Source organism: Nycticebus coucang, chromosome 1 (genome assembly GCF_027406575.1).
Source record: "Nycticebus coucang isolate mNycCou1 chromosome 1, mNycCou1.pri, whole genome shotgun sequence".
Lineage (NCBI taxonomy): Eukaryota > Metazoa > Chordata > Mammalia > Primates > Lorisidae > Nycticebus > Nycticebus coucang.
Window position 1 is genome coordinate 10,719,624 of NC_069780.1, and position 27,058 is coordinate 10,746,681.

Sequence of the window (27,058 nt, forward strand, 5' to 3'; positions counted from 1 at the left end):
AATTATCTTTCTAAAACATACATTCATCAAATAACCCCATTGCACAAACCTTTTTTTGTTTTCAGTGAACGCTTTTGATGACGTTTCTTTTTTTTTTATTTTTTATTTTTATTATTTTAATTTATTTATTTTTATTGTTAAATCATAGCTGTGTACATTAGTGCAATCAAGGGGTACAATGTGCGGGTTTCATATACAATCTGAAATATTCTCATCAAACTCTTCCACGTAGTTACTGTATGCAGGCATTTGTATTCTGCATTTAGTAAGTTTCACCTGTACCCATTCTAAGATGCACCGTAGGTGTGGCCCCACCCATTACCCTCCCTCCCCCAAAACCTCCCCCCTCTCAGGAATGGAAAAAAAAGTATCCAATGTACTCAGCTCTACTATGAAGCTAAATTATAGCTTTCACATGAAGGTTATAACCCAACTATAGCACAAGACTATGGGGAATGCACAAACCTTTTTTAATGGTTTTCTGTCTTCTAATAACAAGTCCACTTCATGTAAGGTCCACACTATGGTCTGTCTGCCCTCCAGCATCACCCTAACCTACAGTACTTTCTATGATCAATTAAACTGAATAGCTCAGATTTCTGTGAAAGTTCTATGATGTTTTATGTGGCCAGGCCTTTTCGTGTATTTTTTTCTTTGCTTTAAATACCCTTTTACCTTCTTATCAACCAGACATATGATTTATCAAAATTTACCATACGCAAAACTTTCACTGCAAAGCCTTTCTTGCCCCTGCCTTTGGACTCGAACAGTATTTGTGATCTTACCTTTTCTAAATAAAATGGCCACACTATTAATATGTATCTTCTGCCATCAGATGCTGAACAAGAACTCTACATTATTTATTTTCCACTTTTCCCTCCATTGATTCATAGTTTAAATTTCATTTTGTTCAGCTTGACACTATACTCTATTATAAATAAGAAGCAAGATTTTAGAAGTCCAGAATTTAATTGTATGTGTAAAAGTTCTGCTTAAATATTGTACTTAATCACAGATCAGATAAGGTCAACCAGTCAGACACATATTTCTTTGTCCTAATCAATTGAAGGACTAATCAAATCATTTTAATTTGGCCCCAATATAATGATATATATAAATACACAGATGGTGCTGAGATGATGTGGATATATAGTTAGTTATAAGGGAGTCATTCGATTGATTCAGAATATACAGTCATTCCTTAGTATCTTTGGAGGATTGATTCCAGGACTCCCCACAAATACCAACATACACAGGTGATCAAGCCTCATGGTATTTGCCTGTAACCTATGCACATCCTCACATATACATGAAATCATCTCTAGATTACTCATAATATCTAATACAATGTAAATACTATGTAAATCATTGCTATAAAATATTGTTTAGGCAATAATGACAAGGGGGAAAGTCTGTACATGTTCACTACAGATGCAAATAGTTTTCCAAATATTGTTGACCCACGGCTGATTGAATCCACGGATGTGGAACCCACAAATACAGAGAGCCAAATGTGCTTATAAAACACATCAGAATGCTTGGAGAAAATCCACACTCTCAGGCGTTTTCTATGGATCTCAGTTTAAGAAACTCCGTGCTAAACCATGGCATCTCAAGAACATGTTTTATTTTATAGAGACACAACTACAGGGCCTACCTGGAGTATCCTGGACACTAGTTAAATGTCTGTTTAATCGAAAACTTCATGGATCCAAAATGCCTTAAATGTTTTAGTACATCACTTACATCCTTATCTTCTCAAATGAGCTCTTTTGTCCTTGTGTTAAACAGAACCTCAAATATCTTCAACACGCAGCAAACATGAGGTTTGTTATTTTCATTCTAGCTGGCTGGATGGGGAAAGGAATGTGGAAGGTTCTGATGGGCACAGGGTAGAAGTAACAAATCTCACTCCTGGTAACGTTCCATGGCCGAAATTTCTATTATATGGCTATACTGTAAGAGAGACTTGAGGTCCGCTCAAAATTAAGTTGAAAGTGTGTGTTTAGATGAGCAGTAGCATTACCTGCTGTGAAGCTTCCGGTAGCCACAACCAGTCACATGTGGGAGAGAGTAGAGTGTGTGTATTTGGCAGAGCAGGCTCTGGAGTTAGGTTCCACTGCTGGAATCCCAAGGATGCCATTTCTCTGTCTGTTCTGCATAAAATGGATAATGTTATTATCCACAAAGTTGATGGTAAGATTAAATGAGATAATTAGTTCATTAGGCTCACACCAGTACCTAATGGTAATTATTAAATAATTGTTAGTTATATTTATTAAATATTAATCATCATTAGCCATTAAAATGGCGTGTGGAATGAAGTCTGTTTCCCATCCCTGCTTAGAAGAAAAGTGTTAGCAAAGAATGCAAATTTCTGCATCAGAAGCATCATGTGCTATACAAATTAACATTTTTAAATGAGGAATATTTACACGGAACCTGCCTAGATTTCAATAAGCTTTTAATTTGAGGTCTGAGCAACTAAGTAGGAATGTGTGATATAAACTATGCCACTCTAGGCATAGTTATAACTCAAACATTTTACTGGAATTACCTACATCTATTTGTTTTATAAGTAATTATTTAGAGAGACTCATATGCAAAGTTGAAAATGACACCCATGTCCTCCACTCCAATTGATTGATTTCCCAACTGAACAGTCAGTAAGATGAAGATCAAATTGTCTTCTGCATTATACATTAAATTGAATTGGAAAAGCCAGCATGTGCGCCTAGTCAAATTGGCTCCTCACAGCATCACCACTGAATTAAATTTATTACTGGTATTTCAGCCTTGTGCCCTGCCCTCCCTGTATTTATTAAGTACTAAAACTTCCATGGTAAACTTCACTTATGAAGGCAAGTTGAAGACCCTAAAGGGCCATGAATACACAAACCCTTTACTCAGCTCACCAATCAGATAGTCATTCCTGCTTTCTTAGGGAGGGCTGACTAAACAAGGATGGTTGGAAAACCACTTTTTCTTGTTTGGTGCCTCAGATAGGGCAGGTGTTCTATGCCTGGGCCACAGAAAGGTTAGTAGAGGAAGAGAGAGAATAGTTCTCATTAATATACCCCTTTCTTGGTGACATAAATATATAATCTATGTAATAAATCTTTTCTGAGTATTGAAAACCTTAAGAGGAAACACATTCTATTTTCAGATAGTAACATGAAAATGGTATATTGATGCCTCAGAAAACAATAAGAGTAAGTTTAATCAATGAATTCCACACTTTCAAAAGGAGAAAGGGGACCAATAGAGGGAAAACCACCCAGAAATACAATCAGGGGAAAACTCATTAAAAATAAATACTATGCTCATTTGAGAAGCTGATTGGACCACAAGCTGTATATGTTATCTCTGTGACTGTTGTTCCCAAAGCAGATGTGTAATAATATTAGAAATGTGTTAAGTAGAGTAACCTATATAAAAATAAGTGTATTGAGGATTCTTTCAACTCATATAACAATATTATATTCAGTTTTGACAAGTAGGTACAAAACTAGAATTAGAGAAATATAGGCAGGTACCATACATTGTTTTTATTGCTGTTTCAGGTTAATTTAGGGTACAAAAAAGGAGGTTACACTGTTTGCATTTGTTAGGTAAGTCCCTCTTATAACTGTGATCTGCCCCCAAAAGGTGTGCCATACACTGTGACCCCCATGCCCCTCTCACTTATTCCTCTGCCCCCATCACCTCAAATTGATTTGAGTTTTTCACTGGTGGTGGAACTCCATAAAAGATTTTTAAAAAGACAAAATGCTAGACAGCATTGCTGAATAATAGAAAGTGCACATGTGCTTTGAAACACCCAGCACTTGGCTTAAATATTAGCCCTACTGGCATGTTAGTCGTGGGTTCGTAACTGTGCTGGTTGACCTCCCCTAGTCTCCCTGCCTTGTCCGTGAAAGGACGGTAGCTTCATACTGGTGTTGTGACACAGTAGATCACGTCATATCTGGCCTGTGGCAACTGCTTAAACATAAAGACGTTCCTCACTCCCTGGGAAACATTGAAAAATAGAGCCTAAAAGAAGTGAATTAATATGAAATTGTTTTCAATGAAAGAAGTGGCTTAGCTTGCTCTCCCTTCCAGTAGACAGTCTCTTCATACCCACAAAGAGTCTGCACTAGAACAAATATCCTTCAATTGCATCAATTTTCTTCTTGAGTTCCTGGGACTATAGTATTGGAATGGACCCCAGGTCTTAAGTGTCCTAACCAGGAAATCAAGCAAAATCATCATAAATATATATTTAAATGATTGAAGTATAACCCAATCTAATCTCTTCTGCAAGAATTTTAATTTTGTGTTCTACATGGTTGTATGGACTGTCCCTATCCCCTTATCTTGAGACTGAATTTCCCCAAATGTTTGTTGACATGTATTTGTCAATTTAATGTCATTATACATCTTAATTCCTAATAAATGTTTGCTTTTACAGCTTTTACAATTGGGACAATCACATCGCTCTTTGTAATTCAACTCCCAACTATCAAGTGATTTCGGACAATCCGGAAGGTTTACTTTTCAAATACAAAAGAGACCGAAAAATTCTCAACGTGGACCCAAAGGTAAGTCTGCTTTTTTACACTTAGGTATCTATCTCTTCAAATGATGGTATTTATTCCATTATTCAAAACTCTATTAAATATTTGACACTCTTAAGATTTTTTGACTAGAAATGAAAAACCATTTTGAAACTTAGAGCATGTACTGTCTTAACAATAATACTACAAAACTTGGTGAATTATTAGAATATAATAACAAAGAGTTTAGTGGGAATTTAAATAGAACTCACAACCCATGAGAACACGTCTTCATTCGTAGCAGAGTTCCATCAGTGGGTGGACGGGCAGCATATCTGTTTACCTGGATCCTGGAGATGTCCAGGCACTTTTTTGTCTTAGTGGGGAGGTAAGTCATTTAGAGAAGGAAGACCCAGATTTGGACCCAGATTTCTAACATCCGTCTGTATGTATTACTACCACTAAAAATAGCATGGCTCTCTGTGTATTTCTGAGTGTTAACTTAGAAAACATTTTACCTCGATATTTCAAAAACATGTCCCATGATATTTTGAATTCGTTCCATGGAAAAATTTACGTGTCACATGTTTTCAAAGACTGAATTTGCATCATGACTTTTTATCGTGACATCGTATGTCTGGGGGTAAAGTTTGAAACTTTGCTCGAAGACATCATGTGTTAGGATTGTTTTGGTGTTTTTTTTTTTTTCTTGTTGTTGTTTGGTTCTTAATTTTGAAAAATATGTTCTTCACATGACAGCATCTTTCTAACATCCAGAGACAAGAAAAATATTCTTTCATAGTGAAAAAAATAAAAATTGTGTGATGCATATGGGACATAAACAAAAATAGACTGACAGGAAAGAGGAGTCAGCTGCTAAAATCTTTTCCAAAAGGTTCTGGAAATTCAAACTAAAAACAAAAAAAATCTTTGTTTCGTATCTGCTTAGTCTGCTTCTTTGGACATAAAAAATGCTTAATAACTATGCATTTGAAGGGTCAATGAACAAAATTCTGTAGCAACAGATAGATTATAGTTTGCAACATGATTCAGATCCAGATATCAGAAACTCCAAGACAGTGAAATATTACAAATAGGATAGAAACTTATTTCTCTTCCACATGGGACTCTGGATAGTGGTGGTCCAAGGTTAAAATGGCGGCTCTGCAGTCATTCGGGCCAGGATGGCCCTTTTCCTGATGAGCCAAAGGATCTCCAGCCAGAACAATGCCATTCATAGCAGAATGCATGGAGGAGAATGGACAGGAGCAAAGGAACTTACCCTGCTGCCGTGAAGTTTCCCAGAAGCTGCCACGCAATTCACTTGTGTTCCACTGCAAGAGCTCAGCCAGATGGCATGTCTTGTTACTCAGAAGTCTGGGAAATGTAATCTTTATTCAGGTGACCATGCATACAGCTGAAAACAGGGTTTAGGGACCGAGAGAAGAGAGATTTGGGTAGACAACTAACAGCTTCTGACGCAGTGTGTCTCCTTCAAAGGACTCTACCCACTTCTGTTTCAAGTTTCCCGTTAGTGAAACTAAGCACTGGATTAGAAAATCTTTAGGGTCCTACTTATGCACCGAGCCTTTTTTCTTTTAAAAGTCTACATTAAATATAAGAAAAGAGTTAAAGTTATTACTACTTCATTAGCAGCTGTGAAACAAATTTTGAAACTATTTTACGGCGCTACTTTAACTAATGGCATACTGCAAGTATGTCTGTCATGAACTGTAGTTTTTATGGTCTTTGGGGAATCACTGTTGAATGCACTCTCTTACGTGGTTCAAGCAACTTTAACTGAAACCCTTACTTCTGAAATAATCTATCAGGACATTTGAAAGACTTTTCCAATAATACATAAAATATAACATTTTTCCCTTTTTTTCTGGAAGACTTTGATTATAATGCATGATAAGTTTAAAGGAAAGTTTTCATTTGTTTTTAAATCTTGGATAAAAAGCAAGGATATAATGAGAGGTAAGAATAAAGAATTATTGGATAAGAGATCTGATTATATGTGGATGATTATATTTGTATTTTATACTTTTGAAGACAAAAATTAATAACTGAGGTGCTAAAAGAAAATTTGGGTCTCAGCATTAGTCAACAAAATTCTAGGCTTTACTATTAATTGGCTGCATGGCCTTGATCACTTCACTTAAACTCTGCAGGTTTTAATGTTTGCAACTGGAAGATGAGGGTTTATTTTAATTTTTTTTCCCTATGTTTAGAGTCCCGCTAAAGCACGGGGCCCAATTTGCAGAGATTCTGCCTCAAGTGGGACCAGAAACACCCAGTTTTAATAAGCAACCAGTATCATTCTGCTACAGATTGTTCATGGACTGCAATTTGAGAAAAGCTTCTCCATGAAAAGCCAGTAATCTCAAGATCATCTGGCACTCTATTCTCAAACATAGAAACTGACATTTGTCATTTTTTAATGTATTACTTGTTTTATTGTTTCATGTTAAAGGAGGGTACAAAGAATTAGGTTACAATGTTTGCATTTGTTAGGTAGAGTCTCTCTTACAATTGCGTCCCACCCCCAAGAGGTGTGCCGTGCACCCTAACATTGTGCCCTTGAGCGGGAGCTCACCCAACCCCTTCCCTGCTCCTCTCCCCCTGCTGCCTACTTACCCTACCCCCAGTGTATTTTGTATGAACCTGGATGGAGTTGGAACACGTTCTTCTTAGTAAAGCATCAGAAGAATGGAGAAGCAAGAATCCAATGTACTCAATTCTCACATGAAGCTAGTAGATGGTCTAATACACAGCCACGTAAGAGAAAAATTGACATTTATATTTTTCTAATTTTTATGGACTAGATATAAAATTTGCACGTATGTTTCCTATGTAATTTCTTAATTTATCTGCCCTCTTTAAAGATTCATGATCTTTTATATTTCATGCATCCAACGTAACATTTTTATCAACCTACACGAGAATCAAGCTAAAATGTCTCTCTTAATAACTACAAAAGCAAAATAATCATTACATTTTTATACTCAACATTTTTCTTAATAATGTATCCTGAAATTCTCCCTAAGATGAACATCACCTTCTAAGCCCAGGATTAAAGTGCAGTGAAATATACTGCAGCACGTGACCCAACCCTGCTTTGCTTTGCTTTCAAATACTTTTATCCAAACTACTTTGTGCTTAAAATTTAGAAGGTCAAGGTAGATGAAAGGTGGAAACTGTGATAAACAGGATGTGTTTCTTTTGTACAACACAGACATAGACTCATTAATTCTGAAGTGTGGTCCCCGTGAAACGCAGTTGTTTGTGAATGGTAATAGTGGAAAAAGAAAATGGTAAGGTCTTACAGCAAGTAATACGAGTTCACTGGTTAAGAAGTTCCAAATGCAATAAGAGTTTGGTTGCATTGAAAACAGGATGACTGGCTTTAACTCCCCTGCAGCTGTTTGACATCTGGAATGAATAAGGCGAGTTTCTATTTTTGAGTGAAGAATGCTTGTCTGAGTGATTCACACCCACCTAAATGTTTCCAGTGTGTTATCTTTAGCAGGATTGAGTGGAAGCACTTTGCACTCTCCCCTCTTCATTATCCGGACGAATTGTAAAAATAGGCATTTTTTCTTTTACTTTTAAAAAAACATTAACCGCAGAAGGATTTGAATGCAGTCTCACCAGAGTATAGGTGGTCTAAAACCCACATGACCCACCAGGAAAACAGGAGAGAGAGGATTTGCACATAACAATTAAAATGGAAAAGTATCTCCCCTAGTTACACCGTCTCTCCTCGTTTCCCCTTCCCTCACTAAATAGTAAAGACCTATGGAAGACCATCACCTGGAAAAATGTCTTCCCACTGAGCATTCAATAAATATTCATTGAACGGGTAATTCCTTCCAAAAGCAAATAATAATAATAATAAGAATGCTACACAAATTTAAAGTAAGAAGGAGATTATGTCACATATTTGATGTAATAGTGATAGAAAGAAGGGATACAGGCATTCTCCACTATGTTGAACCAAATAAGTGAACAAGCAAAAATTTGCATAAATTAATCATTAGAAACAAGTTTTATAGAGATTATACAGAAGTCTTTAATTATTTAGAGATTATAGAGATTATACCAAATCTTTGGTCTATGCTTTCAAAGTTTCTAGTGCAGTGACAGGAATATGCAATTTAAATTGTCTCAGATCAAGACTATTGATTAGAACATGGTTTTTATTTGTGAATAGACTCTGGCAGGTTAAATGACTTGCTCACAGTCTCAGGATTAATCATTAGTTGAATCTAGCAATGAAGCTTAAACTTAAATACTATGGGACACCGTGGAAAGATGGGAGATGGGCAAGCCTTTACCCCTTGCAGTGAAGTATTTTTCGTTTCTTTAGGAAAATAATAGACATGTAAAAATGCAACTACAGTACAAAACAGAAAGTGATATATTACAAAAGAGAGAAATAGTTTGGGAATTCAGTGAGAGAAGAGACAAGTTTTGATCTAGGAACAGGGACTAGTGGAGAGGAATGGTGAAGGAACAGAACTGGAAAAAATGTTAGGTGATAGTGGAAGACGGGTGATCTCTCAGCTGGCACTTAAAGGATGATTAGGAATTGAAGGAGAGAGGGAGTGAATTAAACTAAGAGAGGGAAAGGCAGTAAATACAATAAATTAAAGCTATTAGGGAAGATAAAATTACTGTAGAAAAGACGAAAGAAACCCCCAAGGCAGACTGCTGCCTTGGCTTGGAGGAGCGAGGTGGGAATTAAGCCTGGGAGGTCATGCAAAGCCTTGGATGCAGGACTGGTGAGGATCTTGGACCAGACTGGACGGGAGATGGGGAAAGAAGCCAGTGCAGTGAAATCACAGGATGAAAGTCGGGTTCTAAGGAAACTAGACGGTATAGGAGAGGGCAGACCAAGAGGGAAAAAAACTGGAGAGGAGGAGCATAGTGAAAACAATATCCAGGGGAAATGAAGAGGCTGGAGGGAGCGATCCTGCTGTGGTTGGCAAATTTTGACTTGATGCTTTCAGTATTATGACTACCTGGTCCTTTGGGCAAAGACAAAACTTAGAAAAGCTTTTGAAAGAGCTTACTTCATCCCAAGCCTCAGAAGAGAAGGGTGGGGGAGAGCAGAAAGGGCTGCCTCTGGCTGAGCCGGTGGCCGTCATGGGGGCAGAGCCGGTGGCCGTCAGGTGTCTGCCAGCTCTGAGTTCTTCCTCACATCTCCAGAGGGAGTCCTCACCTGGTGACGACTGGACACCTGCTGGGCACTATGAGGTACAGAAAGTGAATCTGAAAGGTGGGCTTCTTGCCCTGAAGTCTTACAGGTAAATTGGTGGGTAGGTGGGAAAATGTGTGCACGGAATGACTGTCTAGACAGTGATTTTCACTGGGGTGCCGTGAGAGGATCTTATGTTGCCACAAATATTTGTAAAGATCATTAATTAATTATTTTCAAAAGAAGTTCAAAGCACAGTAAGTATATTCTCTTTTTTACTCTTTTTTTTTTTTTTTTTTAAATCACCACCATTTACATGCGCCGCACACGTTTGACTCTAAGTTCAAGGGTGCAGGGATCTAGAGAGTAGCCTGAGAGGATAGGCAAAGCCCTGTCAGAATTCAGAGCAGGCAGGATGCGCCGTGCACCTGAGGGCCTTCTGCGCTGGGTCTTGAAGGGCGGGTGGGGTGAGGATGGGGAGGCCGCAGGGGGAGGGGTGTTCAGGAGCAGCAGCACACGGGGCTGCACGGACGGAAGCAGGACTTCTGGTAGAGCGTCGTTGTCATCACGGATGACCAGGCCTCAGAACCACCCAGGAAGCTTGAGAATGTGTGATTCCCGGCCTCCTCCCAGAGACTCTGACCCCATCCATTTGGGTATAAGGCCTGGGCATTGGGACTTCTAACATTCTCCAGGAAATGAGAATGGGTATCCCTGGTTGAGACCGGGGTGCAGGGAGGAGAGTCATGGCAGAAAAAGTTTGAGAGAATTAACTGACCTCCACCAGTGGAAGCCAAGTCCTGTGATTTTTCACCAGTCTACACACTTTGATGAGAAGAATCTGTAGCCATTTGTGACATGATGCTGAAAATCAAAATGTCTAAGTATGAAGGCGCATAAGTTATTTTGAAAGGAGATACGCCTTTTCTGTGCAGAAAACTGCACGGGTGCACTTTTCCAACACAGAAGAAAATCAATTGCACAAAAAACGTGAAGGGCCAGGGTCTCCTGTGGGCGCCCTATTTCGTTTTGGCTAGATCACATCTTGAACATAGCGGCTTGATAAACGGCTGATACCAAAACAAGCAAACGAAAAACATGTTCCAAAATCTCAGTGATGTGTGGTTTCTGTTGGATGCAGGACATTGGTGAAATAAAAGACTGTAGAAAAACTCTTCCTGAATCTATTCTGAGCCCTGCAGACCCTGAAAGGCGAGTGCCATGCAGACTGCGTGCGCTGCGTTAGCAGGACGGGTTTCTATTAACTTGATGCATCAATTCCCTTGATGGTACAACTGGAGCCAAAGACTCTTTTTGAAATGGGCGGAGGGAGGATAATGGGTGGGATTACGCCTGCAGTGCATCTTACATCTTACAATGTGAAACTTGGTAAATGTAGAATATAAATGTCTTAACACCATAACTAAGAAAATGCCAGGAAAGCTAAGTTAACCAGTATGATGAAAACATGTCAAATGGTCTATAAAACCAGTGTCTGGTGCCCCATGATCTCATTAATGTACATAGCTATGATTTAATAATAAAATAAAATTTAAAAAGAAAAAGAAGAAAGAAAATGGATCACAATTGTTCAAACATAGCGAGGAGCTACTTTGCCACACAAGCTCTTCCTCGCAAAGCTCTTTATCAACATCCAGCCCACTGTGGCTTGATTTGGGGACAATTCCTGTCAATTCAGTAAAGTGTTTCCTCGTCCACTCTCCTTCTCACGTTTGCCAATCAGGAGAACCTTAGACCCCGCTCCTCCATATCCAAACTGAATCCATCTGTGTTGAGGTTCAGGCATCTGTTCCTTTGCAAGTTTCCCCAGGTGACTCTAAAGAGTGCCTGGATTTGATATCCATGGCTGTGCACAGTGATACCCGATTAGCTGTTGCTTCACTTCATTGCATATGTGTGCATGAAGCAATCAAACTGCATTCCTTCATTCCCTTAATTCAACAGTCTTATTGGTGAGTCATTCAAATGATACATTCTTGTGGCTGCCCAGAAAGATTAGAAAGTACAGGCCAGATGCCAAAGACGGCCGGATAATCTCCACAGAAATGCAACCTCCCTGGGTGCTTCTGCTGATAAATGTCTGCTATTTGGGTCATTATAGGAGGGGAGGAAGTCTGTGTGGGGTAGGGGTAACCATTCTTGCTATCACTGCCTCTTCAAGCATCTCTCTGTGAAGTTTGCTCAAAGAGCCAGTGAAAAAATTAATGTGACAGAAACCTATAAACTGAACCGTAGGGTTGGGAATCTTTCTGGCCACGTCACTGTGTATGACCTCGCTAGCCTCATTCCTGCGTGTGGTAGGTGCTCAGTAAACACCAGTTGAATGAATAAAATCTACAGGAAACATTCGCTAAAGAAATGAATGGTAGGATCAAATGTAAGTCTGGAAACTTTTGAGATTTTTTTTTTTTTTTCAAATATTTTAGGATCTTAGGCACTCATAATATACGTAGAGCTAAAGCAATTTTTAATTGGAAACTACCAGAGGAATTGACTCTGGTACTCTTCTTTCCTCGGTAGATGAATTAACCCTCGGTTCTTTGGCGGACTTTGCAGTGCTGATCTTGGGTGTCCAGGATAACAGCCATGTGTTAGGCACGTGAGTGCGAGGGAGCAGCAATTATTTTATTATTTTTTAAAAGTCAATGTGTGGTCATTGTTGTTTATTAAGTTACACATTTGTTGACAAAACACACATGTCAAATTTTACTTTCTGTTTCTATAAGCTAAAGAATATCTAAGAAAACAAGGTTTAAAATTAAAACTAAATTTGATCAATAAAAACACCTGTTTTTGTTCCTGCTTCTGCTATTTCATGTAGAAGACGATTCCAGCAACACTTTCTCACAGCTCCTCTCTCCGTCCTGTCAAGCAGCTCCCACTCAAACCCTTGCTACTATTAGTAGGAAAGGTGCTAATTGCATCCTTAATGCTCCCTCTGCGCAGAGTTCATTGACTGCTCTTAATTTCCCTTGCCACCCAGAGCTTAAAATCCCATCCTGTCACAGCCTTGAAATCGTTCCTCTCAAAATGGAAGCTCGTAACATTCCTACACCCTTTCTGCAGATGGTTCAAATTTACTCTCTTAGAGACCCCCTCCCCCGTGAAGGTCCTCAGTTTCACAATCTGTCTTAATAAGGGGGCCAGCTATATTTTCTTCTGAACGCTAAAGCAAACAAACACACAAAAAGTAAAGCAAAAAATAAAAATATAAAACATACTAAATAGAATAAATTTCAGTAAGACAATGATTTCTTCAAGCAAGCCTCTGGGCAAGAATGTCCCCTCAAGTTCCAGCGCACAACTGAATTAATACAATTAGTACTGGGCTAGTGGGACAGGGGATATCTACTTAGTCACTATCACCACGTTTTTGGACCCTGATTTTCCTTGGACGCCTCCTGTAAATGTTGCTTTTTAACTGTGGCACAGTCATAGTCATTAAGTAAACCTAAGGCCTTGCCAACTTTCTGGTTTTGCTACCCAAATTACTGAACATTTGGTTGATTATAGCCCTAAAACACCCACATACTAAGTAGCTTTTAAACATTTCCTCCGCAGGGAAACACCTGGTATATCTGAACTGAAAGCCCACCGCATATAAATTAAGTATTTACTCAACTAACTACTGCTAAAATCAATGGCCTTGAGGAATACATTAAAAATTACATCACAGAATGTGGCTTTTATGAATTCAAACTCCTAAAACTTAAATGTCATACACTTCTCTTGACCTGGAAAACTGATTTTAATTTTATATACAGTATTTAAGGAACAATCTCTAGAGGTAAAAACATTGTTCTCCAGTGTTCAATGCATGAACTCATTCGTATTTGAAGTGTAGCACAAGAAAGGTGAGCTGGAGAAGGAGCTCCACGTGTGTGTGTGTGTATATAAAAAACATATATATATATAAAATTTTGAATTTTATGTATATTTTACACATATATCAGTGTTTAGTAATAAAGGAGTGTAAGTGGATAACTCTCCACCATCCAAGCTGAGTATCTTCAGTGAAAAGTATATATCCCAATAAAACATACAATTCAAAAATTACTCTTTTAAACTTTTTTTTATTTATTTTTTTTGTTTGTTTTGTTTTTTTTAGCCGGGGCTGGGTTTGAACCTGCCACCTCTGGCATTTGGGACCGGCGCCCTACTCCTTGAGCCACAGGCACCGCCCTCTTTTAAACTTTTAATTATAAGGCCAGTCTAATCCAGTGGTTCTCAGCCTTCCTCATGCTGAGACCCTTTAATACAGTTCCTATGGATCGCGACCCACAGGTTGAGAACCGCTGGTCTAATCAAATATGGCCTAGAGAAAGGAAGATAGGGATTTGGAGAGGAAAGTTTTTTAGCCTTAATTCATGCTTACTTTTTCACAAAATATAGGAAAGAGTGTATGTATGAAATGATTAAGAAAAAAGTAATTGTTTCTTCCATACTATCAAAGGTGTTAATGACAAGGCATCGGGCACTGCAAGACACACAGGGAGAGTGTCATTGCAGGTGTTAAGACCTCCGTTAAGAGGATATTTCTAAATCAGTCAGAGAGCGTGGTGTCTTCAGGTCTCCACATTGAAACCCGAGCCAGCTCCTAGGACTCTGTTTTAACCTTTCACTTTCCAGCAAATGCTTACAATTTTTTTTTTTTTTTTATTAAACCATAGCTGTGTACATTAGTATGATCATGGGGCACCGTATACTTGGTTCATATATCGTTTGACACATTTTCATCACATTAGTTAACATAGCTTTTGTAGCATTTTCTTAGTTATTTTGCTAAGACCTTTACATTCCACATTTACTAGGATTCACATATACCCTTGTAAGATGCACCGCAGGTGTAATCCCATTAGTCCGCCTTCTTCCGCCTCCCTCCCCCCTCCCTCCCTTCCCTTTCCCCTTTCTCCCTATTCTTAGGTTGTAACTGGGATATAGCTTTCATGTGAAGGTCCTACATTAGTTTCATAATAAGGGTGAGTACATTGGGTACTTTTTCTTCCATTCTTGAGACACTTTACTAAGAAGAATATGCTGAAATCCCCATGAAAGGTGAAAGGCATTGAAGCTTGTTAGACTATGGAACACAATAGCATGAATGGTGATCCAGGTTATTAGCAAGAGAGAAAAGCCTCATGCTGACAACTTCTAAGTGATTATTGCTGGCTGGAGGATTCAGCATAAATACTGCTGGCCTTGGCTATTGCCTTAAGTAGTTGAAGCAAGAATAAAAAAACCATCATCAAACAAAATGATGGCAGCCCCATATTGGCAGCCCAAAAAACTACCTCGTAAGCATATGGAGTTATTTCGAGGGGCTAAGTTCTTAACCTTTGGGGAGATACAGCTTATAAAATGTTACTTTTAAAATGGGATCATTTTGATTCACATTATTATTATTAGAAATAAACATGTTTCATCTTCCTGTTAGCATGTTGTATTACTTTTTCTATAACTGTTATTGCCTTCTACCCATTATTCTGTAGGGTTTTAGTAGATTTTTAAAATTAATTTTTAAGTATTCTGTGTATAAATGACAGAACCTTTGGCCATCTTTTTTTTTTTTTTTTTGTGATCTGCTACAATTTAGATACCTGCCTTTCAACACTTTTAATGATATTTGGCATGTAAAAATTTTAAATGTTTCTGTGGTCCAAACTACAGATTTCTCTTTCTGATACTGTTTCTATGTTTTAACATATTCCCATACTAACACCAGGAAAATGTTTACATGTATTTTCTTCTAAATTTGATTACAGTTTTCTTTATACATCTAAATCTGTAATTCCCCTGGGATTCAATGGAGTAAGGTTGGAGTCTTTTTAATTTGTTCTATCAGTTATTACTTTTTCAATAATTTATTTCTGTTGGTCTTATCCCAATATCTTATTTAACTCCTATTTTATACTTGGCTTGGAATCCCATCTCCCTTGGGAGCCAATAATGGCTATAGGAAGAAATTTTTAGCAGCTTCTTACCGCACTGTGAATTTGAAGAGAGATCTTACTAAGTGCTGAATTTTCTCAATCAACAATATTTTTTATACTTGCTGTTGTTGCATAGGTGTGACCTTTTTCTAACACTCTTGCTATCAATTTTTTAAAAAGAAGATAGAATCATGGTTCTCCAATAGATAAAAAATGAACACAAGGCAAAGATTTTTAACTTATTAAGTAATGAGGATCCGATAAGGTATTATAACTGGGCAAAGTAGAATTCAAAGAGCAGAAATACATAAAAGGTGTAAGAAATTCTGAAACAAATTTAGAAATAAATGAAAAATAAATCTGTGAAATCCATGCAAAAACATTACTTGTGTTCCATAAAACATAATTACTTTATACTACTAACACAATTATTTGAATCATTATTAGATTTCAATAATTTACAGAGTTATAAATCAAAGATGAAAAAACCTAGATAAATAAAGTAAGGATACCCAGTGTTTGATTCCCCCCCGCCCCCCATTTCAAACTTTCTTACATTTTTTCCTGGCAGTCTGTTCCCTCTTTTTATCATAATAATTTCAGATAAAGATTATTCTACATCATGAAATATGACTGATCTTGTTAGTTTTGCCTAATTGTTCACATAGGTGCAACAAAAGTGTTATTTTACCATATAGGGCAACTTAAGTTTGCTTTGTCAACTCTAGGCCATGTGATTTTGAACAAATTCTGCCTGAAATTTTTTATGAGGATCTCATATTGGAATTTCAAAACAAACTCTGCCTGAAAGTTTTTATGAGGATCTCGTGTTGGAATTCCAAAACCCTTTTTTTATGTGTCATCGTCAGGCTAGGAAAGCAAAACTGAGACATACTCTTCAGCAGATTTCATCTGTAATACCTATAAATTTGGGTAAATTCCTCTTTTCTCAAGGTTTCTAGTATATGAAGTTCTGACAGTTAGGTTCATGAACTTGCCACTGTGTGTTTACATTGGCGGCACTGTACAAACAACTCAGTAAGGTTCATAACTATGGTATATCAGTGTCACACAGCTGTGTTTGTGTGAACACAGGGTGATGTCGCTGTGTGGTGCTCATTATTGTTGTTGCATGTTGCTGCATGCTGTATGACAACAGGTCTGATGGTCCCTCCACAAAAAGAGTTCCAAAATCGCTTTGAAAGGTGGGGACTAGGCACTGGCATCATGCACAGTCTCCCAGGTGGAGCACTTTGAAGATGACTGTAGTGATGTTCAGCAGTGAGGTATGTAGTATTTTTCCTAGGACAAGTTCACGAATTTAATTGTTACATCTCATATGCTAAGGTTATTTAACATATAATAACATAGAATGTTCTTGGGCTCTTGAAGCCAAGAAATGGGCCTCTTAGCTGGAAGGGCTTTGTAGGCGTTGCCTACATAAGTCAAGTCAAACTAAATTCCTTAAAAGTGACTATTCATACCTGATTAAATGAGCATTATTTTCAAACATGACATTCCAATTGGGGCCTTGGTTTTATAATTAGTATTGTTTCTTCCTGGTGAAAAAGAGAAAACAGCCTCTTATTGATTTTATGCAGATTACTGAGTGGAAATAGCCATGGAAAGAAAGAAAACAAGGATTTCTGAATCCTAGAGGAATAAGTGAAAATCAGATATAATTTAAGAATGTTCATTTCAGTTTATAAAAGTAGAGTCTACTAAATGTCTATGGGTTACATTGCTCAGGAAGAAAAAGAAACGGTTTTCTTATATACCTGGAAAATAAAATATTAAAATAACATGAACAATATTCCAGACAAGTGGTCATAAGAAAACTTCTCATTTCCACTTTCCATCCCATTACAATTAATTCCTATAACATGGGGATCTTGTATTTATTGGTCATCATGAGCAGATTTGCCCTTAAATGGATTCTGGAAATCTTGACTACTTCCATTTATAGTGCAATCTGGAAGTTGTTTAATCAAATCAGCTCAGTTTTAAAGTATTGATATCATCTGGTATTATCTGGTCTAGTCCTCTTCCATGAGCTTCTGAGATGATTCTTTGTTGAAGACATAAATTCTGGCTTATAACCTTTAAGAGAGACTTTAGGGGGAGCATTCGAGTAAATAGCACTGTGGTTTGACTGTGGTTGATTGTGATTGATTTATTACCAATGATTTCCAAGTGTGAACAGTCTGATGAGAGTTCATAATAAGATTAATGCAATAGAAAATAAAATTTGGTTCTTTTTCTGGTATGCAAAAAAAAAATAGATGATAAAGCCATTGCAAAACAAAATTAGGGAAAATGTCTCAAAAGAGGATAATTAAATCTATTTTATAAGAAGTTTCTGATTTATAAAATGGATTATAATAATTTTACAGAGGAAAAAATTTTGATATATGACATAAAATAACACTAAAACATAATTGGTAATAAGAAGACCAAATTAAGAGCTTTAGGAAGTCTGTGGTAAGACCTAAACATTGGTATTTTTTAAACAATGGCTGAAATTGTTACTGCTAACATTACACTATTGTCTAATATTACCCCAAAACACTGCTAGAACTCTAATAAATACAGGAAAACCTTATGGAAATACTGCGAAGAGCTGGAACTAGTGTTTTCCCTGAGGGTAAAAATTTGTAAGACAGCAAAAAAAAATCAGAACAATCGAAGGATCTCACATAAATCATATAGTATTTCTGAAGTATTTATGTTAATGTTATACCTACGCAAGTTACCTAGGTGAGGGTGAACATACTTCTAATTCTGATTTGACTCTATGGCCTTCTACTGACAAAGTTAAATATTTTTAGTAAGCCTAACTAACTCTTTTCAAAGATGAATTAACAAATTTCTGTTTTTTTTTTTTTTTTTTTTTGAGGGGCATTCTAGAATATCTTTAAAATTGTTTTAGTTGTTAAAGAAATCCCAACTGTCTGGCAGCGCCTGTGGCTCAGTGAATAGGGCGCCAGCCCCATATACCGAGGGTGGTGGGTTTGAACCCGGCCCCGGCCAAACTGTAACAAAAAATAGCTGAGCATTATGGCGGGTGCCTGTAGTCTCAGCTACTCAGTTGGCTGAGGCAAGAGAATCGCCTAAGCCCAGGAGCCGGAGGTTGCTGTGAGCTGTGACACCACAGCATTCTACCAAGGGCGACAAAGTGAGACTCTTGTCTCTAAAAAAAATATATATATCCCAACTGTTTAATTTTTTCTACACTTAAGATCCAAATGTGAATGGCAAAAAATAGAAAAAAAATTGTTGAAGGGTATTTGGTACTTGATTAAGATGAGGTCCAGGTGCTAGAGAATTTAAGTATTTAAGTAAACTTTTAAAACAATAAAATATTTAAAAGTACATGTGGATGTTAACATGATTGTAAAGACCTTAGCTCTTTATAAGCAAGGAATTTTGTTCTTTTTTTTCCTTTTTTTAAATAACCAAGGATGAAACAAATTCAATATAAAGCACAGAAAATTATTTTGTAAGACATCGAATCTTTATTACGTAGGCAGATTACACAGAATTTTTTCTTTTGAAAAGTCTTATATAGTAGGCAAACGAATCGAGCAGTAAGCTAAGAAAGCAAGCCTGGTGAGACTGGGCGAAGGCTACTAAAATGTTTGCACATTTGCTTCTTCTCAGACTCAACCACTATAAACCAAGGCAAGTCAAATTTATTTCCAAACTTTGTTTTGCTTTTTCATCTTACTGAAATTCTCAAAGCATCCATTAGCACATGATCATTTTTTATATTAATGCTAAAATATTTCTAAGATTTTCAATATGTTCATCATTACTCTGGTCAAATGAATCAAGAACTAAGTATTTTTGGAGTTCTTAATTTTGGCTTCCAGTATAGTAAATATTGATGGTTACAACCCACATAAGCAAAAGTTTATTTAGGGTCCTCAGAATGTTCAAAATTGTGCAGAGCTTCTGAGATGGGGAAAGAAAGTGGGGGGAAAACCTTAGAAAACACTAATATACGTGTGTGGAGGTGTGCAGTATTATATACTACTATAAAATCACTACAGTAGGAATACTACCTTCTTTTTGGAACACAAAAACACATATACAGTGGTGTTATCCTGTCCCTATTTTCTCCCAATATATTCCAAACTATTCATATTAATGGTAACATTGAATCAAAGTAACTTATATTTTATAAACTGTTAAGCCAATGATTAATAGCTCTGTATCTTCTATGAGGATTTTAACAAAGAAGCAAAGTTTATATTGCAACTTTCAATAACTGTAAGTATATCATCTTAAAGAGACAAAATGAACACTTTCATTAACAGGCCCTAAAGACAAACTCTTTCCATAGGATATAAGCAAAGGAATATAAACTAATAATTACGCCTAATAATTAAGCATCACATTTTCAGTATTCTATCTTAGTTAGAAATTATCTATATATAAAAGAAGTTATATTATGTATTTTGTAATTCAAGTTAATATAAATATAAAGTTTTTGTTACCTAAATATCTTAGAAAGTATATTAAAAGCTGACATTTAAAAAACCGACATTTACTACTATGGAAATAAAGTTGTCAGAATAATGATTCAATTTAGTTGAACACAAATTTGCATTTTTCATTATCCTAAATATTGTGTAAGAGTAACATAATAGTTTATTTGATCAGTATGCCTGAATAAGTTTAAGAAATACAAGCCAAAAAAAGAATAAAATGTTGCTTATATTATACCTAAAATACAGTTAAAACAGAGGACGCAGCTGCTTGTATTCAAACGAAGTTATTAGCTAAAGATTTACTGTAATTACATGAACTTAAATTTTTAAAACTTTTCTCATTTTCTATAAGCATAACTTATTAAGTATAGTACAAAGAATTATAATTTTTAATTTCCTAATTTCTGGGAATCTTATGGATAATTTATGTAGAAATTTATTTATATAGAATTCTATAGGCCAATCAAAATAGAGTTTCTTTTATTTAGGACACATTTTAATTTAATTTATTACCCTTTAGAGATAGGAAAATAGAACTTACTAGCACAAAAAGAGATAACGGCCTTTTCAAATCAGAAGAAGCTGGACACACAGCTGTGTGTATAGCTTCTAATTTCAGATCTAAACATTCGCTGATGTTTTGTACTTTCATTATACTAGGTATTTCATTTTAGTTGTAGCTATTGTAAATGAGATCACTTTCTTGGTTTCTTTTTCAGATCATTTACTGTTGGCATATAAAAATGCTACTGATTTTGGTATGTTGATTTTTGTGTCCTGCAGCTTTACTGAATTTAGCAATTCTTACAGTTTTGAAATGACATATTTAGGTTTCTTTAGACATAAGATCATGTCATCTGCAAACAAGGATAACTTGATTTCTTCCTTTCCAATTTGTTCCTTTCCAATTTGTATGCCATTTGTTTCTTTCTCTTGTCTGATTGCTCTAGCTAGGACTTCTTTTTATTTTTTTTTTATTTATTTTTATTTTTACATATATATGTGTTTATTAGGTTTCCACTTTTTGCCTTCACAAAATTAAAAAGGTTTAAAATTTAACAACAATAACAATGTTTAAGATAAGGACTAGAAACAAAAATCTCGTAAAGAACAAACAAAAATAAATATATTCAGGAAAGAAATCAGACGATTGCTGCAATGAAGTATTAAGCAATAATAATAATAATAGTAGTAATGCAAAGAATAGGACTGCTAATACCATGCCAAGTTAACAGTGCTGAAAGTGGCATCCTTCCAGATCTTAGAGGAAAGGCTTTTAGTTTTTCCTCATTCAGTATCATACTACCCTGTTTTCCTGAAAATAAGACAGTGTCTTATTTTAAGTGTGCTCCCAAAGATGTGCTAGGTCTTATTTTCTGGGGACGTCTTATCTTTCCTGTAAGTAGGTCTTATTTTCAGGGAAACAGGGTAGCTGTGAGTCTGCATGTATGGCTTTTAATGTGTAAGTCCCTTCAAGACCCATTTTTTTGAGAGTTTTCATTAGGAAGGGATGTAGAATTTTATCGGATATTTTTTAAGTATCAGTTGAAATGATCATATGGGGTTTGTCCTTCATTCTGTTGATGGGATGTATCACATTGACTGATTTCCATCAACGAGATGAATCATGCTTGATCATGATGAATGATCCTTTTCATGTGCTGTTGAATTTTGTTTGCCAGTATTTTGTTGAGGAGTTTTGCATCTATGTTCATCAAAGATATTGGCTTACAATTTCCTTTTCTTGTTGTGTCCTTGGTTTTGGTATCCAGGTGATAAAGGCCTTATAGAATGAGTTTAGGAATATCTATATTTCCTCAATTTTTTGGAATTGCTTAAGTAGGATTGGTATTGGTATTAGTTTTTCTTTGGATGCTTACTAGAATTTGCTAGTGAATCTGTCAGGTCCTGGGCTTTTTTGATGATGGAAAACTGTGTATTACTTCTTCTCTCTCATTACTTATTATTGGTTGATTCAGGTTTTGGATTTCTTCCTGGTTTAATGATGGTAGGTTGTACATACTTGTTTAGGAATTTATCCATTTATTCTAAGTTTTCCAATATATTGGCACATACTTACTTATAATAGTCTCTAATGATCCTTTGGATACCTGCAGTATCAGTTGTAACATCTCCTTTTGATCTCTGATTTTATCTATTTGGGTCTTCTCTCTTTCGTTTTAGTCTAGCTAAATGTGTGTATACTTTATGTTTTTAAAATGCACCTTTTTGGTTGGTCTCTTACATTTCTTTTTTTTCAGTTTTAATTTTATTTATTTCTGCTCTGATCTTTATTTAATTTCTTTTCGTCTGTTCATTTAGGGTTTAATCTGCTCTTATTTCTCTAGTTCTTTGAGATGCATCTCACTAATTTGTTTATTTGAAGCTTTTCTACTTCTTTGAGGTAGGCATTTATTGCTATAAACTTTCCTGTTATTATTGCTTCTCCTTTATGTATCTTGTACCTTGCGTTTTCATTTTTGTTTTGAGACTTTTTAAAATTTATCTTAATCTCTTCATTGACTCCCTGGTCATTCAGGAGCAAGTTGTTTAATTCTAATGTGTTTGTATGTTTTCCATCTTGTTATTGATTTCTAGTTTATTGCATTGTGATGTAAGAACATACTTAGTATGATTTCAGGGTTTTTTTTTTTTAATTTTTGAGACTTATTTTGTGGCCTAACATATTGTATATCCTTGAGAAGGATCCATGAGCTAAACAGAAGAAGTGTGAATTCTGTGGTTGTTGGATAAAACATGCTTTATAAATCCTTAGCTCCATTTGGTCAACAGGGCATATTAAGCCCAATATTTCACTCTTGATTTTCAGCTCAGTGACCTGTCCGGTGCTGTAAGTGGAGTGCTGATTATTTTATGGGGGTCTATCTCTCTCATTAGCTCTATATACCTGGGTACTCCAGTGTTAGGTGCCTATATATTTAGAATTATTATATCCTCTTGCTAAATTAACCCTTTTATTATTATTTACTGACCTTCTTTGTCTCTTTTTACAGTTTTTATCTTGAAATCTGTTTTATCTGATAAAAATGTAGCTACCCATCCTCTTTTCTTCATTGACGTTTGCATAGAGTATCTCTTTTCGTCCCTTTATTTTCAGCCTACTTGTTCATTTTGGTTAGTTCATGTCTTCCAGAATGTTCTTGATACTTATGGATGTTTCTTAATGTCTGGGCATTGAAGAGTTAGGTATTTATTTTATTCTTCACAGTCTGAGCTTGACAAGGGCTTTCCAGATTACTCAAATGGAATTGAGGAGTGCTGTGGTCTCAGGATCCAGTCATTGCAGCTATATCAGCACTTGGGGTGCCCCAAGTCCAGTACGGCTGTGACTCTTGGAGACTACTGGTGAGAGCACCTTGGTGACCTTGGGCAAAATACAGGAGAATTTCCTGGATTACCCAACAAAGTCACTCAGTCTGTTCCCTCGCTCTCTGTGCTTGGATGCTGGAGTTGGAGAAGGAGTGATGCAACCACTTCCTCGTGGCCACCAGCACCAGGTCACACCTAAAGCCGGCCCAGTCTTTCCCAAAGCTGGTGGTGACTGTTGCCTGTCTATCTCTGATGTTTATTCAAAGCTCAGTGTTCTTTAGACAGCGGGTGGTGAATCCTGCCAGGACTGGGTCTTTCTCTCCAGAGAAACGTGTTTCTTTCTATATCAGGGTGGATCCACATATGTCTTCCAGGAACTAAGGCCCAGACTTAAGGTCTTCATGAGTCTTCTCAGTACTTTTACTCTGGCTTATCTGGTACCCAAGTTGCAAAATAAAGTCCTCTGACCTCTTCCCTTGCTTTCCCCCAAGTGGGAGAGACTCTCCCTGAGCTGCACAGCCTCTGGTAAGGGGAGGGGTGACACAGGCACTGGCTGGGCCACTGATACTATTGTCTCACTAGGTTATGTGTACCCTTAGTCCACTGGCTCCAAGCCAGCACAGGCACAGAAATCACTTGAGGCCTGCAGCTCTTGTAGCCCCAGTGCTTTATGAATTTAGTCTGAGACCCCGGCTGCTCTTTTTCTGCTGGTAGTGGGGCCATAAGAAACTCAGGCTCCAGGGTGGAGGATTTCCTTCTGTCCAGGCTGTTCAAACTTCTCCCTCTGTGGGATACCGGTGGAATTCTGCCTGTGTTGTGTTCCCCTGTGCCAAGGCAGCCCTGAGTTTCAATGCAAGGCCTGCAGTTCCTTACTCTTCCTCCTCCAGGCAATCAGATCCTCTCTCCGCTGGGCATCCTGGAGTGGCACTCAAGGATGGGAGGGGTGGTGTAAGCAATGCATGATCGATCATCAGGGCCCCTGTCCTTAATATTAAACCAGGTACAGTGACACTCACCGGATTTTTGGTTTTTCCAAAAGTGCCTGCTTACAGGTATAGTTGTTGAATTAGGTGCTCTTGTGGAAGAACAATCATTGGAGGCTTCTATTTGACCATCTTAACTCTAACTCTGCCCCCTTCCATGAGATTCTTTTGATTTTGTTTTATTTTTAAGCAAAAAAAAAAAAAATTAATTTTATACTCACATGAGAGTACCTGCAATTAGTTACATTGTCTGTGTTTTTTGAGGTGAAGTCTGTGAAGTTATATTGTCTGTGTTTTTTAAGGTGAAGTCTGCGATTAGTTACATTGTCTGTGTTTTTTGAGTTGAAGTCTGCATTGCAGCTGAGTCCCTCACCCATGAAGTGTGTCCTTTACCATATTTTATTTGTACTGTTTGCCTACTTGCTTATTTTGAACTCGAATTAAGAATCTTGTATGCACAAAGCTCAAAATAAACAAGTAGGCAAACAATAAAAATAAAATACTAAATATGTATATATATTATATATAATATATGTATATATTCTCTGTTGTATCATTCAAAAGAGAACACAGTTCTAAAATCTATAACCCTAACTCTATAAATAGAGTTATTTACAGAGGTCACAAATTTTAAGCCATAAAATTTTGAATCACTGCTGTGACCAGCGGGAAATAATTTATCAATTCTAAAAGTTCCAAATATCAAAAAAAAAAAAAAAACACACTCACACACAAGTAAATTTTTTTTAAAAAGGAAAATACGAAAAGAGAGGATCAGCAAAGTTGACTTTCTATTGCTACTGGGGATGTGCCTCTGAGAGCCTGGCTTTGAGCCCCTAAATGTACAACACTCCTCTAGAGATACAGGCCATTCATCCAGCAGAGGAATCTATTAGGCATCAGCAGTAGAACCTCTGAAATTAACACAAGATAGTTTTTGTGTCAAAGATTTCCACTACTTCATTAAATATAGGAGGAACCAGTAAGATATTACAGCCAGCTCAAAGGAGAATTCAAAGAGCAGAATGTATACTGTATAGGGAATTAGGAAAATTGCAATGAAATAGGCACAAAACAAGAACATATTCAAGAACAAGATATTTTATATTATTATCAGTTTTCTACAACATAAAGAGTTGTAAAATGCAGTGAAAAGCAGAAATGACTTAGATTAGGGAGCCAGTTAGGACACTCCCTTCCTTTGCTTTGCCCATTTCAAAGACTACTTTCCTGGTTCTATTTAACAAGAGATGGGTCCAAAATATTATTCTGAATATGCAAATTAATTGTGCCCAGTGGAATGCAATTAATCATTGTCCTGCACAGGGACTTGTTTTGTGCCTATTTCATTGCAATTTTCCTAATTCCCTATACAGTATACATTCTGCTCTTTGAATTCTCCTTTGAGCTGGCTTTAATATCTTACTGGTTCCTCCTATATTTAATGAAGTAGTGGAAATCTTTGACACAAAAACTATCTTGTGTTAATTTCAGAGGTTCTACTGCTGATGACTAATAGATTCCTCTGCTGGATGAATGGCCTGTATCTCTAGAGGAGAGAAAGCTCTGTTCTTATCAGTTTAGAGAGTATATGACTGACTTTTTTTTGTCTCTTCAAATTATAATAAAAAAAGTCAGTCATATACTCTCTAAACTGATAAGAACAGAGCTTTCTCGAAGCTGACCATGGACAGGTACTTCCACTGGTCTAAACCAATTTCTAACTGGAGACGTTTTCATTTGACAAGCCTGACATCAAACTAGGATCCTTTTTGAATTATTATCCCTTTTCTGGTAAAGCTCTTCACTAGAAATTCTGTATCCAGTGACTCGTGGGGCTCAAAAGAGTCTAGACAAGCATGAGCCTGTGACACTGCTTTGAACGTAAGCATTTTCAGTAATGTCACAGCCCAGGGAATTATCACCACTCCTGAGAAAAAAAGTCTAGAGTGGAAACATGAAAATGTCTCCATGGAAGCAAGACTTTTTAGGACTGTTTTCTACGGTGTTTAAGCAATAAGAAAATTTATTGAATGCCAATTATTTGTATGGACTTCACTAACAACAAAATTTATATATTTTAGGCACAACCAGGTGATAACTCTACGAGAACCCCTATCCAGACAGAACTCTACATTCAAGCTGCCATTTTTGACCATGTTTCCAGAAGAAAGACTTAAGTACCAACATGTTGGATAGCTTCCTAATGATTTAGCGAATATGGTTTAGCTAAATTTAAATAAATTCTGTAGACAGAAGCAAATCAGAATAATAAATGAAGTCCTGTGGCTGGAAGGCAAGCTAGAATAATAAATGTAAATATATAAATAAGAAAGAAAACTGTAACCTTGGCTATTTTTTATTATACAGATATCTCTTTTCTCTAATTTGAGGATTTTTTGTATTTTCCTTGAAGAGTGAAGCTGATGGTACCAGTTCATTAGAGAGAATCTTGTTGCTACTTCAGAAATACAGTAATTGTTGACATGTTTTATAGCTCAGATTTTACAGAACAAAAATGTTCTAGATTCTAGTTTTGGCAAATCTAGTGGATCAAGCA

The 27,058-nt window shown here is 36.7% G+C and overlaps 1 protein-coding gene across 1 annotated transcript in view; it reads left to right on the forward strand.

Annotated features, from left to right (window-relative positions):
* Positions 1-26,678, forward strand: part of CFAP299 (cilia and flagella associated protein 299) — a 512,688-nt gene extending 486,010 nt beyond the window's left edge. The window contains exons 5-6 of the mRNA XM_053594869.1: positions 4,454-4,583; positions 26,583-26,678. Of these exons, the coding sequence (XP_053450844.1) occupies positions 4,454-4,583; positions 26,583-26,678 (226 nt within the window). The remainder of the gene's footprint in view (positions 1-4,453; positions 4,584-26,582) is intronic.
* Positions 26,679-27,058: the final 380 nt, after the last annotated feature.